Source organism: Monodelphis domestica, chromosome 3 (genome assembly GCF_027887165.1).
Source record: "Monodelphis domestica isolate mMonDom1 chromosome 3, mMonDom1.pri, whole genome shotgun sequence".
NCBI lineage: Eukaryota > Metazoa > Chordata > Mammalia > Didelphimorphia > Didelphidae > Monodelphis > Monodelphis domestica.
In genome coordinates, this window is record NC_077229.1 from 107,699,372 (window position 1) to 107,715,701 (window position 16,330).

The following is a 16,330-nucleotide window of genomic DNA, read 5'->3' on the forward strand; positions in this document are numbered from 1 at the left end:
GAGGGAGAGATCCTCCTGGTTTCCTAGCCTTCCCTCCAGTTTTGGATTAAAATCTTGCCTTCTCTAGAAGCCTTTCCTAATCCCCCTTAAAACTAGTACCCTCTCCATTAGAATAAGAGGTCTTGGAGAACAGGGACTGTTTTTTTAGGCCTTTTTTTGTATCCCCAGGGCTTAATCTATTGCCTGACATCCAGTAGGAACTTCATGAATGCCTCTTGACTGACTGTGTGCCTGTACTAGGGGAGGGGACATGATTTGCCAAATGTTGTACTATCTGGCTATTATGCAGAACTGGCTATGGCACCTCCAGTCATGAGGGAGGAGGCTGTCCTAAACTGTTCCCCCATCCTGTTGATTATTCCCTACAGAGTCCTTGTCTTCCTCTCTTGTCTACTCCCATGGACTCTGCCCTAGGACAAGCCTGCCTTGACTTTGCTATTACTCTGTCTCCATCTCTGTCTCTCTTTCCAGACCTCTACCCTGCCCCTCCAATCCATCAATTTGCTGCCAGATAATTTCCCTTATATATAGCTTTTGTCTTGTCACTTCTTGGCTCAAAATATTTCACTATTGCCTAGGAAATAAAGTTTAGCCTGGCATTCAAGGCCCTATATGATCTCGCCATATCCTATCCTTCCAGACACTTTTTATGATTCCCTTACAAACCCTTAATATTTCAGCCAGCCAGACTGATCTACCTTTTACCTCCAAGAAACCCTGAACTTTTCTGATTGTAGGCTTTTGTTCAAGTAGTTTCCAATGCTTGGAATGCCTGTCTCTTCCATCTGTTTTTATTCCTGAATATATGACCTTTAAAAGTCAACTCTGGTGGCTCAGTACATAGTGCTGGTCCTGGAGTCAGGAGGTCCTGGGTTCAAATCTGACCTCAGACACTTCTTAGCTGTGTCACCCTAGGCAAGTCATTTTACTGCAGTTGCTTAGCCTTTACTGCCCTTCTGCCTTGGAACCAATACTTATTTCTATGACAAAAAGTAAGGGTTTAAAAGAAAAAAGGGGGACAACTCAAGTTATTCCTCCTCTACTATCACCATTCAGATCTCCAAGAGCACATCTCTAATACCCTTATCAAATAATGTGGGGCATTAAAGTTACCTGTGTTTGTGTCAAAACCTCCTACTAGATTGAACGCTCTATAAAGACAGGGATCGACTCTTGTCTAAGCTTTGTATTTTCCCCCAGGCCCTAGCTCAAGGCCGGGCACATAGTAGGTACTTACTAAGTGCTTTTCTTCTGAAATTGCTTAGAATATACTTTGTACCACTTATCGGCATACATTCTCTCTCTTCCTGTAGAGTTAAGCTGACTGAGGACAGGAACAGTTTTGTTTTGGTCTTTGTAGCCCTGGTGCACACAATAGGGCCTGACACATAGTAGGTACTTAATAAAAGCCTACTGAACATCATCAGATTGGAGTTTGTTAGACTCATTTGTTTCAATCGTCAAATTATCTTCCCTAAAAAGAAGGATCCCTGATTAAACCCAGAGATGTCTTTAGACTCGTAAAAGGAGAAACCAGTGTCTCCTGAATGTGTATCTTTTTAAACTGTATACTAGACAGCTCCCTCTCAAGGTTGATCTGCAGAGTCTGATACAGATCACTAGATCAATACCTTTTTTCTTTTTTTTTAAATCTTTACCTTCCTTCTAATAAGTATTGGTTCCAAGGCAGAAGAGCAGTGAGGGCTGGGCAATTGGTGTTAAGTGAGTTGTACAGAGTCAACAGTGTCTGAGGTCACATTTGAACTCAGGACCTCCCATCACTGGCCTTGCTCTCATTTCACTGATCCATGTAGCTACTTCTCAATATCCTTTTTCTATAGCAGAAATAGGCTCAGAGAGAAGCAGAAACTTGCCCAAAATCACACAGAGAATCATCAACAGAGCTAGGATGTATAAACTGAGTTCACTGATTGCTAGGATCTTTGTTGGGACAAAAGGAGATGGTGAGATAAGGACACTCATCCCCTAGCCTGAGCAAGTCACTTAACTCTGTTTGCCTCAGTTTTCTCATTTGGAAAATGAGATAGAGAAGGAAATGGTCAACCATTCTAGTATCTTTGCCAAGAAAATCCCAAATGGAGTCAACAAAGAGTCGGAAATAACTGAAAAGGGGGATAAAGTGTCTTGGAAAGTTTGATATAGAATCAGGAAAAAACTTATGCTGGTATTATGGCTCCCATTTTACACAGAAGTAAACTGAGGCCCGGACAGTAAGAGAAATAGCAAATCTAGCCATTAGCAGAAGTATTATGTGGCATGGTCTCAAGGGAAGTCACTTGGACCCCTTCTCCAGGCTCACTCATGGCATAGTTGAGCACAGAAGATAGATCCAGCTGAGTTAGACACTGGAAGCCCAGGATGAATGCTTAGTAAATGGAACTACTCTGAGTACAAAGAACAAGTGGTCCATCTCTACTCAATACTTGACTATGATGTTATGGAAATTTTAAATCTTGGATGGTTTAGGTGGGAATGGCTCCTTGGAGACTATTGAGCCCAGGTGAAAGCAATTGAGCCAGGTTTGGTGGGGAATGACTTATTCAAGGTTATGCAAGGAGTGAGGAAAACCACAGATTGTCCAGGGCTAAGAATGGGCTGTAGACATCATCAAGTCCCAGGCCCTTATTTATGGATGGGAAAACAAGCTCAGAGAATTGAGGCTGACACCCAGGTCACACAGTGAATTAATACATTCAGAGACTCTCTAGGGTGGAGGGGATTTACAGTTGATTGCCCCTGTTTTACAGAGAAGTCAATTTAGGCCCCAGGAACCTGCCCAAAGCAACCCAGAAAGACATCAGCAAAACCAGAACTCAAACCAAGGTCTCTTGATTCCCAGGGTCTTTGGTGGGATGGAGGGGGATGATGAGACAAGGTCACCTCTTCTCCAGACTTAGGGGGATAAAGGGCCTTAGAAAAGGATGATGGGGAATCAGGAAGGAGCCAGTGCTGGGGAGGCAGTACCAGGACAACGGCAGCAGCTGGTCCCACGAAGGCATACAGCAGTCCCCCTTCCAAGGAAAGCCAGCAGCTAGAAGAAAGGGATCAGAGAACACAGGCTGGTTAGTACAGATTTTCCCACCAAATAGGTCATCCCTCTCTTCCTTAGCTTTTGCTCTTGCCTTATGGCAGTCTTATTTTGCCTCTGCTCCTACCTGGAAGGACCCCTTTAGCTTCTCACCAAAGTTTGCTTCATGCCTAGCTCTCAGGAAGCCTTCCCTAATTAAGTTTTTGGTGTTCAGTTGTTTTTCAGTCATGTCCAACTCTTCTTGACTCTTTTGGGGGAATTTTCTGGGCCAAGATCCTGGAGTAGTCCACCATTTTCTTCTGCAGCTCATTTTACAGAGGAAACAGTTACGTGATTTGCCCAAGGTCACACAACTAGGAAGTATTTGAGGTCAGATTTGAACTCAGGAAAATGAGTCTTTCTGGATGACTCCAGACCTGGCATTCTATCCACTATATCACCTCCCTCCTTTCTATCCCAGATTAAATACAACTTCTGTTTCTATAACATTTTAGAATCTACCCAATAACTTAGTGAACACAGGAGGGTAGAGCACACCCTGGGGTGAACATTTCTCCTAGAACCTCTCCAAAGGTATAAGGGTATCTCCTATCCTAGCAGGGCAAGACCATAGAAAAATCCCTTCCACTCCTTACTCTATGCCCTGAAGCATAATTTTGTCTGGCTCTTTTCTTTACCGTCACATCTCTATGCTATCTGCACTTTGGTCACCATTCTTATCTCCCCAATACCGCATCCTAGGACTCCATATCTCTGGGTGGGTACCTGGACTTCCATAGGCTTTTACTTGTCAGAACTAGGCTTCCATTTCAGCTCCCACCATGCTGTTGGCAAGTCATTATCATCCCCATTCTACAGATGAGGACATTGAGGCTAAGAAAGGTTATGGGACTTGCCCAGGGTCTCACAGCCAGTAAGTTTCTGAAGCAGTATTTCAAAGAATCAAACTTCTATCTTCCTGACTCCAGGTCTAGTATTCTATCCAAAATGTGAGGAGCTGCTCTTGGGTGAGAGAGAAGACAGCGAGGCTTGGCAGAGGGATGCTCCAAAGGTCTATGATTCCGCTGGGAAATCAGATCAGTCAAAAGCACAGATAAGGGGTAGTTAAGTAAATATTTCTTTGCTGAGTGACCCTGGGCAAGTCATATAACCCCAGTTTCCTTGCCTTTACTGCTCTTCTGCATTAGGACTGATCCTTACTATCATTTCTAAGACAAAAAGGTAAAGGAATAGCAATAACAACAAAAAGCAAACAGATGCCCACTGAATTCAGATGACTTAGTTAAGGTTACACAAGAAGCTGGAGCAGGACAGATGTGGGTTCAGAGCCTGGGACTATGAGACAATTCAAATTGGTTGAATTAAAAGTAATTTAATTGTTTCTGGGGAATAGTCATCATTATCATTTTACAGGACACAGCCCATACTTTACTCTGACCTATCTGTTAGCAGGATATTGGCAACCAGGTGGCACAGCACTGAGCTTGGAATCAAGAAGACACCTTTATGAGTTCAAATCTGGTCTCAGACAGTTACTAGCTGTGTGACCCTGGGCAAGTCACTTAACTCTGTTTGTTTCAGTTCCTTCATCTATAAAATGAGCTGGAGAAGGAAATGGCCAACCACTCCAGTATCTTCGCCAAGAAAACCCCAAATGGATCATGAAGAGTCAGACACAACTGAACAACAAGGATGTTAGTAAATATCTACAAGATATTGTCTAGCAGAAAAATATGACATTGGCACAGGCAACCATAGGCATGCCCAGGGCAAGGGGATGATCTGCCCATGCCTTGAAGGAGCATCCCTGTTGGCCCATCCCCTAAGGAGGGAAGTTAATATGGTCATAAACTATTGGGGTGGATGTGTATGTGGGGGGAGCATCTCAAAGATCAATGCCCTCATTTAACAAAGGAGAAAATTTAGGTCCAGAGAGTGAAAGGAATTTGCATAGACCTCCAGGATGTAGGAAAGCAAAGGACCAATGAGGAGGCTCCAGCACAGTGTGCACCCACACCCTGCCCAAGCTCTCTAAGCACTTATTCATGGAACTAGAGTATAAGGTCAGATATAAGATGGAAGGGTCTTAATATTCACAACTGGAAGGAACCCTAAGAGTCATTGAGGCTAACTTCCTCCTTTGACAAATGAAAATAAGTCTGATGGCCCGGGGGGGGGGGGGACTTGTAATGATTTACCTAAAATCACACAGAGTAACTATGTGTGTGTGTGTGTGTGTTTGTGTGTGTGTAGCAAAGTGGCTGGGTGAATTGAGAGTCTGGCTTAGAAACAGGCCTTGGGTTCAAATCTGACCTTAGATACATCCTAGCTAAGTGACCCTGGGCAAGTCATTTAACACTTATTGTCTAGCCCTTAACAGTCTTCTGCTTTGGAACCAATAAAAGACACTGATTCTAAGACAGAAGGGGTAAGGATCTTAAAAGTAGTAAATATCAATAATATTAACAAATTAATAATAATAAATATCATTATTAGTTTTGCAAAATATTTGCATTATTTCATTTGAGTCTTACATTTAAATTTTTTTTTTCATGTATAAAATGAGAGGATTAGACCACAGGACCTCCAAGTTTCCTTTTGGTACAAATTACTTTTTTTGGTACAAATGATATTTTTGTCATGTATTTGAGATGGCTAGGGATTCAGGGCCACAAGGAATTTGAGTCATTTCTTGCTTGGGGTAGAAGGGAGGGAGAATCAGGAAAATAAGATACCCAGGAGAGGTAGTGTACTATAGGAGAAAGAGCTCTGATGGACTTGGGACCCAAGTTCAAATCTTGCTTCTACGTTCTTGTTGTTCAGGTGTTTTTCAGTAGTGTCTGACTCTTTATGACCACATTTGGGGTTTTCTTGAGAAAGATACTGGAGTGGTTTGCCATTTCCCACTCTAACCTGATTTACAGATGAGGAAACCAAGGCAAACAGAGTTAAGTGACTTACCTAGGGGTCACACAGCTAGGTAATGCCAGAGACTGGGTTTGAGTTCATGAAGAGGTATCTTCCTGATTCCAAGTCCAGTCATCTATATTCTATTATGCCACTTAGCTGCCCTTAGTCATTGAATCTTAGGTTTGGTGATGAAAGGAATCTCTCAGGTCACCCAGTCCAACACCTTGATTTTGCAGATGAAGAAACCTTGGCTCAGTGACTTTATAAGAATCACACAGATAGCATCAAAGGAAGAATTAGAACCCAGACCTCCGACTGCAGAGCTAATGCACTCTCCATTATGCCCAAGATTCCCTGGAGGTGCCTCAATGTTCCCATCTATAAAATAGATTAGCTGTACTGAATAATTTCGGAGTTCTCTTCTGGTTCTGACAATTTTGGTTTCTTTCTACCATTGTCCATATAATAAAATGCATTAGAATTTTCAAAGTGTTTTCTAAAACATTCTCTGTTTTGACAATCCTAAAAACTCCCATTTCTTTTGAGCTCTAAATTTTATAAAGCTCTTTCCACATAACCATTCCATGAAGGAATTGGTTCAGGGAATATTAGCCCCATTTTACAGATGAGGAAACTGAGGATCAGCGAGGAGGGAGGATTTATCTAAGAAGATGATGCAAATTAGTGGCAGAGAGTAGGATCTGACCTGCCCCTTGTGCTGGACCTTTACTCTGTGCTTATTTGTCTGCTTCTCTACCCTAGAAACATCTCTGTGGTTTTGTGTCCCATTTTCTCTTTCAGTCACATTGTTTCTATGTGTATCTCTCATTTCCTCTCTAGTTCTTTCTTTGACTCACAAAGTCCCTCCCTCCTCCTCTCTCTCTCCATTCCTTCTCCCTCTCCCTCCCTCCCTCCCTCTTTCCCTCTCTCTCCCTTTGTCTGCCTGTCTGTATGTCTCTCCCTTTCTCTCTCCCTTTTCCTCTCTCTCTCTCTCTCCCTTCCTTCTCTCCCTCTCTGTCTCCCTCTCCCTCTCTCTCCCTCCCCTCCCTTCCATGTTTCTGCTTCTCAGTCTTTCTTTGTCCTCATTTTTGTCTTTGTTTCTGTCTTTCTGCTTACTCTGTCGCATTCTTTCTCTCAGTCTCTCTCTTTTGTTACTGTTTTTCTTCCCCTCTGTTTTTGTCGCTCTTCCCCTCCTTCACCAGGATTGCAGACATCACTGGGGACAGTGGCTGGTGCCAAGGTGCCAAGGTTTCTCTTTGCCTAATGCTAGTGGGCAGCCAGTGCTGTGCTGATAAAATCCTGGGCTCCTGATATCCCCCTTGGGCTTCCTCCCTTCCTCTCTCTTCCTCTTCTCCAGTTTCTTCCCAAATGCCAAACTCATCATCTCTCTGCCCCCTCACTGAAGTTAGCTCTCTGTCTCTAATTCCTCCATCCACCTCCACCTCAGTCTCTCTGAAACCAGGACACTCATGACTGTGCCACTCTTTCCCAGGTTTCTGAGGCCTCATTGTCTTAGTTTTCTTAGTCTAGACCCTCAATACTGTCCCCCTGAAGTCCTGCAATGGTCTCTTAGTTCATCTTTTGACTTCTAGTCTCTTCCCCATCCAAATTAAAATGTTTGAGTCCTATTTCTTTTCTTTCCGAAAAAAACAAACAAACAAACAACCTTTTACCTCCATCTTCAAATCAATACTAAGTATAGATTCAAACACAGAAGAGGAATAATGGCTAGGCAATAGTGGTTGTGACTTACCCAGGGGCACACTGCTAGGAAGTGTTTGAGGTTAGATTTGAACTCAGATCTTCCAGACGCTAGGCCTGGCCCTGTGTACTGAGTCACCCAGCTGTTCCTATGACCTGAGTCATAGGTCTAAAGCCCAGCTTTAATCATCGATTTACATATTTAGAGCTATAAGAGACCTCAGAGACCGACTAATTCAGCCCTTCTTGTTTTTCACAGGAGGAAACTGAGTTCTAGGGGCTCAAAAATTTGTCTGGGATCACATAGGTAATAAGTGTCAGAGGCGGATTTTGAACACAAGCCTTATGACTCCAAATACACACAGAGTTTCCAAAGTGGTTTTTAAACCGTTCACTTGTTTAGTGATCATAATAACTCTAATTTCTTTTTAGTTCTATAAAGCTCTTTATAGATGAGGGAAATGAATTCCTGTCTATTGTACCATACTGCCTCTCGGGTAATTTCTTTGCTTAGAATATGCTTATAGTGACTCACTACCCACAAGAAAATGTCTAATCAATCAATATTTATTTCGTGTCTACTATGTGTCAGGCACATGGCAGGCTGCTAAGTGTTTGGAATACCAAAACAAAAGGCAAAAGATAGTGCCTGCCATCAATGAGATCACAATCTAAAAAGAAAGAAAACATGCACACACACACACACACACACACACACACACACACACACACACACACCCCAAGCTATATACAAGTCCAAACTCTTTAACCTGGCACTCAAGGCCCTCCATAACCCTCCATAACCATAAAAATTTATATTTCTAATCTTACCTCTCATTCCTCCAAACACTTTGCTCCAGCCAATGAAAATGGTGGAATGGAAAGTCACTACATTTATTCAACCTCTGCTCTGTGGAGGGCCCTCTGCTCTGTGCTTACAGTATCTAGATCAAAATAAACTAACTCCTTCCAATGAATTTACTGTGGAAGAACACTCTCTTTCACCAGAACCTGGACTCTGAGATTCTAAATTCTTGACAGGGAACCTTTGTCTTCTCCTGCCATGTCACTGTCCATCCATTTCCAAACCATGCCACCATGTGCTATCATTCCCTTTCTAGCTCCCCTTTTGCCACTTTCAGGGTCCAGCCTCACTCGCAACTCCAGGGTTTCCCTACTGGTGGCGAATGATCACTCAAAATAAATAACAAAAGGAAGACAGCTTAATCATTACAGCCATGGGATTGCTTTGCACCTAACATCTGCTCTGACATTCCCAGGCCTGGGATTTATTTTTATACCTATTTTCTTGGCATGCAGATAACATTACCTAACACACATGTTCAAAGAGAGATAATTGGAAAAGTGATACATTAACTTTTTTTTTTTAAATATATTTTATTTGATCATTTCCAAGCATTATTCGTTAAAGACATAGATCATTTTCTTTTCCTCCCCCCCACCCCCCATGGCCGACGCGTAAGTCCACTGGGCATTAGATGTTTTCTTGATTTGAACCCATTGCTTTGTTGATAGTATTTGCATTAGAGTGTTCATTTAAAGTCTATCCTCTGTCATGTCCCCTCAACCTCTGTATTCAGGCAGTTGCTTTTTCTCGGTGTTTCCACTCCCATAGTTTATCCTTTGCTTATGAATGGTGTTTTTTTTTTTCTCCTGGATCCCTGAAAGTTGTTCAGGGACATTACACCGCCCCTAATGGAGAAGTCCATTACGTTCGATTATACCACAGTGTATTAGTCTCTGTGTACAATGTTCTCCTGGTTCTGCTCCTCTCGCTCTGCATCACTTCCTGGAGGTTGTTCCAGTCTCCATGGAACTTCTCCACTTTATTATTCCTTTGAGCACAATAGTATTCCATCACCAACATATACCACAGTTTGTTCAGCCATTCCCCAATTGATGGGCATCCCCTCGTTTTCCAGTTTTGGGCCACCACAAAGAGCGCAGCTATGAATATTTTTGTACAAGTCTTTGTGTCCATTATCTCTTTGGGGTACAGACCCAGCAGTGCTATGGCTGGGTCAAAGGGTAGATATTCTTTTGTCGCCCTTTGGGCATAGTTCCAAATTGCCCTCCAGAATGGTTGGATCAGTTCACAACTCCACCAGCAATGAATTAATGTCCCTACTTTGCCACATCCCCTCCAGCATTCATTACTTTCCTCTGCTGTTATGTTAGCCAATCTGCTAGGTGTGAGGTGATACCTCAGAGTTGTTTTGATTTGCATCTCTCTGATTATAAGAGATGTGGAACACTTCTTCATGTGCTTGTTAATAGTTTTGATTTCTTTATCTGAGAACTGCCTATCCATTTCCCTTGCCCATTTATCAATTGGAGAATGGCTTGATTTTTTGTACAATTGATTTAGCTCATTATAAATATGAGTAATTAAACCTTTGTCAGAGGTTTCTATGAAGATTTTTTCCCAATTTGTTGTTTCCCTTCTGATTTTATTTATATTGGTTTTGTTTGTACAAAAGCTTTTTAGTTTGATGTAGTCAAAATTATTTATTTTACATTTTGTGATTCTTTCTATATCTTGCTTGGTTTTAAAGCCTTTCCCCTCCCAAAGGTCTGACATGTATACTATTCTGTGTTTACCCAATTTACTTATGGTTTCCTTCTTTATGTTTAAGTCACTCACCCATTTTGAATTTATCTTGGTGTAGGGTGTGAGGTGTTGATCTATTCCTAGTCTCTCCCACACTGTCTTCCAATTTTCCCAGCAGTTTTTATCGAATAGTGGATTTTTGTCCCAAAAGCTGGGATCTTTGGGTTTATCGTATACTGTCTTGCTGAGGTCGTTTTCCCCCAGTCTATTCCACTGATCTTCCTTTCTGTTTCTTAGCCAGTACCAAATTGTTTTGATGACTGCTGCTTTGTAATATAGTTTGAGGTCTGGGACTGCAAGGCCCCCATCATATGTGTTTTTTTTCATTATTTCCCTGGATATCCTTGATCTTTTGTTCTTCCAAATGAACTTTGTTATGGTTTTTTCTAAATCAGTGAAGAAGTATTTTGGTAGTTCAATGGGTATGGCACTAAATAGATAAATAAGTTTGGGTAGGATGGTCATTTTTATTATATTGGCTCGTCCTATCCATGAGCAGTTAATGTTTTTCCAATTGTTCAAGTCTAGTTTTAGTTGTGTGGCGAGTGTTTTGTAGTTGTGTTCATATAGTTCCTGTGTTTGTCTTGGGAGATAGATTCCTAGGTATTTTATTTTGTCTAAGGTGATTTTGAATGGGATTTCTCTTTCTAGTTCTTGCTGCTGAGCTGTGTTGGAGATATATAGAAAAGCTGATGATTTATGTGGGTTTATTTTGTATCCTGCAACTTTGCTAAAGTTGTTGATTATTTCAATTAGCTTTTTGGTTGAATCTCTAGGATTCTTTAAGTAGACCATCATGTCATCCGCAAAGAGTGATAACTTGGTCTCCTCCTTGCCTATTCTGATGCCTTCAATTTCTTTATCTTCTCTAATTGCTACTGCTAGTGTTTCTAGTACAATGTCAAATAGTAGAGGTGATAATGGGCATCCTTGTTTCACTCCTGATCTTATTGGGAATGCATCTAGTTTATCCCCATTGCAGATGATATTAGCTGTTGGTTTTAGATATATACTGTCTATTATTTTTAGGAATGACCCTTCTATTCCTATGCTTTCTAGTGTTTTTAATAGGAATGGGTGTTGTATTTTATCAAAGGCTTTTTCTGCATCTATTGAGATAATCATGTGGTTCTTGCTAGTTTGCTTGTTGATATGGTCAATTATGTGGATGGTTTTCCTAATGTTGAACCAGCCCTGCATCCCTGGTATGAATCCTACTTGATCATGGTGAATGATCCTTCTGATCACTTGCTGGAGTCTTTTTGCTAGTATCCTATTTAAGATTTTTGCATCTATATTCATTAGGGAGATTGGCCTATAGTTTTCTTTCTCTGTTTTTGACCTGCCTGGTTTTGGAATCAGTACCATGTTTGTGTCGTAAAAGGAGTTTGGTAGAACTCCCTCTTTGCTTATTATGTCAAATAGTTTGTATAGTATTGGGGTTAACTGTTCTCTGAATGTTTGATAGAATTCACAGGTGAATCCATCAGGCCCTGGGGATTTTTTCTTAGGAAGTTCTTTGATGGCTTGATGGATTTCAATTTCTGATATGGGATTATTTAAGAATTCTATTTCCTCTTCTGTTAGTCTAGGCAGTTTGTATTTTTGTATATATTAATCCATTTCTCCTAAATTGGTGTATTTATTGCCATATAATTGGGCAAAGTAATTTCTAATGATTGCCTTAATTTCCTCCTCATTGGAGGTGCTGTCCCCCTTTTCATCTTTAATGCTGTGAATTTGCTTTTCTTCCTTCCTTTTTTTAATTAGATTGACCAGTACTTTGTCTATTTTGTTTGTTTTTTCAAAGTACCAGCTTCTTGTCTTATTTATTAAATCAATAGTTCTATCACTTTCGATTTTATTAATTTCTCCCTTAATTTTTAGGATTTCTAATTTGGTTTTCTGCTGGGGGTTTTTAATTTGATCGCTTTCGAGTTTTTTCAAATGCATTTCCAATTGATTGATCTCTGCTCTCCCTTGTTTGTTAATATGAGCTTTCAGGGATATGAATTTGCCTCTGATTACCGCTTTGGCTGCATCCCAAAAGGTTTGAAAGGATGTTTCGCCATTGTCATTTTCCTTGATGAAATTATTAATTGTTTCTATGATTTCTTCTTTAGCTAAACGGTTTTGGAGTATCATATTGTTTAATTTCCAATTGGTTTTAGATTTGGTTTTCCATGTACCATTACTAATCATTATTTTTATTGCCTTGTGATCTGAGAAGGCTGCATTCATTATTTCTGCTTTTTTGCATTTGTGTGCTATGTTTCTGTGACCTAATGTATGGTCAATTTTTGTGAATGTGCCATGTGGTGCTGAGAAGAAGGTGTATTCCTTTTTATCCCTATTTATTTTTCTCCATATGTCTATTAATTCTAATTTTTCTAAGATTTCATTCACTTCTTTTACCTCTTTCTTATTTATTTTTTGATTTGATTTATCTAAATTTGATAATGGTTGGTTTAAGTCTCCCACTAGTATGGTTTTATTGTCTATTTCTTCCTTCAATTCTCCTAGTTTCTCCATTAGAAATTTGGGTGCTATATTATTTGGTGCATACATGTTGATTAATGATATTTCCTCATTGTCTAGAGTCCCTTTTAACAAAATATAATTACCTTCCCTATCCCTTTTGATCAGGTCTATTTTTGCATTGGCTTTATCAGATATCATGATTACCACTCCTGCCTTCTTTCTATCAGTTGAGGCCCAGAAGGTCTTACTCCATCCTTTAATTCTGACCTTGTGGGTGTCAACCCGCCTCATGTGTGTTTCTTGAAGACAACATATGGTAGGGTTTTGGATTCTAATCCATTCAGCTATTCGTCTACGTTTTATGGGTGAGTTCATCCCATTCACGTTCAAAGTTATGATTGTCATTTGTGGACTCCCTGGCATTTTGATTGCCTTCCCTAATTCTAACCTTTTCTTCTTCGGCTCTACCTTTTAGTCCAGTGATTTACTTTGAATCAGTCCCCCTTGTCCCCTCCCTTGATGTTTCCCTTTTTAGTCCCTCCCTTTTTGTTCCCTCCCCCTCCCCCCTCTCTTTCCCTCCCTTTTTGTTCTCCCTCTCCCCCTCCCCCCCTTGGTTTTCCCTTCTCCTTACCCTTGTTGGGTAAGATAGAATTCAAGATCCCAATGGATCTGGATGTTTTTCCCTCTCAGAGTTGATTTCCCTGAGATTGAGGTTTAAGTAACCCCTCCCCCTCTCTTCCTCTCCTTCTTATAGGAGTTTTCTTCCCCTCCCCTTCCCCTGTGAATCTTTGTGTGAGAACCATTATTCTATTTGGTCTTTCTTTACCCCCTATTTATACATTACATTTTCCCCACATATTAGTATACATAGGTTGATATAAATGTAGTCCTTATAGAAGAGAGTTTGAGTAAAAGAAGATAACATTTTTCCCCTTTCCTTAATATTTACCTTTTCAGGTATTCCTTGCTCTTTGATTTTTGGTATCAAACTTTCCACAGAGCTCTGGTCTTTTCTTTGCAAAAAGTTGGAAGTCTTCTATTTTGTTGAATGCCCATACTCTCCCTTGGAAGTATATAGTCAGTTTTGCTGGGTAGCTGATTCTTGGTTGGAGACCCAGCTCTCTTGCCTTTCTGAAGATCATGTTCCATGCCTTACGATCATTCAGCGTAGAACTTGCAAGGTCTTGTGTGACCCTGATTGGCATTCCTTTATATCTAAATTGTCTTTTTCTGGCTTCCTGTAGGATTTTTTCTTTTGTTTGATAGCTTTGGAATTTGGCAATTACATTCCTGGGAGTTGTCTTTTGGGGGTTTAGTGTAGAAGGTGTTCTGTGAGCTCTGTCAGTGGCTGTATTGCCCCCTTGTTCTAGAATCTCTGGGCAATTTTCTTTGATTATATCTTGTATCACCATGTCCAGTTTGGTGTTTATTTCTGGCTTTTCTGGGAGTCCAATTATTCTTAAATTTTCTCTTCTCCCCCTGTTTTCCAGATCTATCACCTTGTCGGTGAGATATTTTATGTTCTCTTCTAATTTCTTGGTGTTTTGGCTTTGCTTTATTAGTTCTTGCTTTAAAGCCTGGTTTTCTTTTACAGTTTGGTCAAACTGGTTTTGTAGATGCGTGAATTTCTTTTGCATCATTTCCCACTTTTCCTCCCAGAGGGCTTCCATCTTTTTGGTCCTTTCTGATTCAAATTCTTCATGGGTTTGTGGAGAGTTTCTATTTCCTTTGGAAGATTTTGGAGAATTTTCTTGTATATCTTCTTCTATCTGCTCTGTATTTTGTATTTTGGCTCCATAGAATGTGTCCAGAGTCGCCCCTTTCTTCTTATTTTTCTTGGTATTTTGGGGCTTCTGTGCTTCTGTGGAATTTGTCATCTCTGAACGTGGAGGATTGGCTTTTCTTGTCTTTGTCTGGTGATCAGTGGCTTTAGTCCTGGGCAGATGTTGGTTCTAAGAGCTTTCCCTGGGTTAAACTGAATATGCCTCACTGGAACTGGAATGGAAGGGTCGGACCACGAGGCCACACTCTCCCCCTGGCTCGATTTCCGGAAGTTGCCTTCAGAATCCCTGGCCGTGAGGCTGTTTCGTCGGCCTGCGGGGGGATGGGCTGCCGCTTCCCCAAGCTCCGAGAGCACAGACTTTCACTGAGACTTGGATAGCAGGATCCAGCCCGTGAGGCTGTCTTGCCTGCCCTGAGGGTTGCTGTTGTTTTGACCAGCTCTCTGCAGCGGAGGCCCCAGGCAGTAACTTTCACCCGGACCTACCGGCTCTCTGCAGCGGAAGCCCCAGGCAGTAACTTTCACCCGGACTGGGACTTGGGTAGAAGACCCTGAGGGTTGTTGTTCCTCAAACCCTGCTCTCTGAGCCCGGCGCGGCTGCCGCTTCCGGGAGCCTTGGACTCTGCGCTCCTACCCCTGAGGTCCGAGGGATCTCGGGTTCTGGCTTTTAAGGGGAGCCGTACCTTTTGAACCGGGTCCAGGTCCAGGAGGAGGGTTCCCAGGGTCTGTGCTGTTGATCGTTTTGAATTTCGGCGCCTTAGGAGCTTCTAGTTTGAGATCGGTCGGGAAGGGTTTTCCGGAGATCTGAACTTCAGCTTTCTCTAAGCCGCCATCTTAACCGGAAGTCCGATACATTAACTTTTAACAAATCACTTGATTAACATTCTATATTTTTGTATTGTGATTACAGACAGAATACAAGATAAGTGATTTTGTCACAGGTGGCTTACTAGGGAGTTTGAGTTACTGATTTGTGTAATTGAATCACTGAGGCATATTGAAGTTTAATGTACCTGTATTGTACCTGTACATATTGTATGGGCCTCTATGATTGATTTGTGTACTGGCTTCATGAGAAAGTTTTGGACTTGGCCTGCAGCTTCGGTTTTGCTGGGAATTATGTACCTAAGTAAAAGTTAACCCATGATTGTCTTTTGGGATTGGGTTTGAGGGTCTGATCTTTTGGTGATGTTTTGAAGAATTAGGGTACAGGTGTTTTGCTCTTGCATTATTTCTTTTGAGACTAGGGGGGAATAATAATCATGTCAATTCATAGGTAAGGGGCATTGATGAAAGAGGTCATGTAAAGGGGATAGAGTGGGCAGTCACATCTCACCAAGGACCACTCTGTGGTCTCCTCAGCTACCACGCATGACCCTGTCAAGGCATCCTGGTGTGATGGCCCCAGAACCCTTTATGTGTGGTCTCCCTGCCTCCTTCCTTTAGAACATAAGCTCCTCAAGGGCAGGAACTCTCATTCTCATTTGTTTATGTTTGTATCCCAAAGGCTAGACAAGTAGTAAGAGCTTAATGAGTATTCAGTCATTCATTATTCACTCAAAGTGAGATTCTGCCACCTAACCATTTATACTGCTATGGAGAAATCCCCTTTCTTCTCTGGGTCTCACTCAGCTCCTCTGAAAAAAGGTGAGGATGGGATTCAGTGCGTCTAGTCCTAAATCCTTTGTTCCTATGGACAATTTATTGATCCCAAATTGAGTCTTACTTTCCTCCTTCTTGCCTTTGCTAATGATTTTTCCCTTTGTTGGAAATATGC

The 16,330-nt window shown here is 41.4% G+C and overlaps 1 protein-coding gene across 10 annotated transcripts in view; it reads right to left on the bottom strand.

Moving 5' to 3' along the window:
• Positions 1-16,330, bottom strand: part of ADGRB1 (adhesion G protein-coupled receptor B1) — a 290,949-nt gene that overhangs the window by 59,328 nt on the left and 215,291 nt on the right. For all 10 annotated transcript variants that reach the window (XM_056820734.1, XM_056820738.1, XM_056820736.1 and 7 more), the window contains one exon: positions 2,986-3,052. In XM_056820734.1, the coding sequence (XP_056676712.1) occupies positions 2,986-3,052 (67 nt within the window). The remainder of the gene's footprint in view (positions 1-2,985; positions 3,053-16,330) is intronic.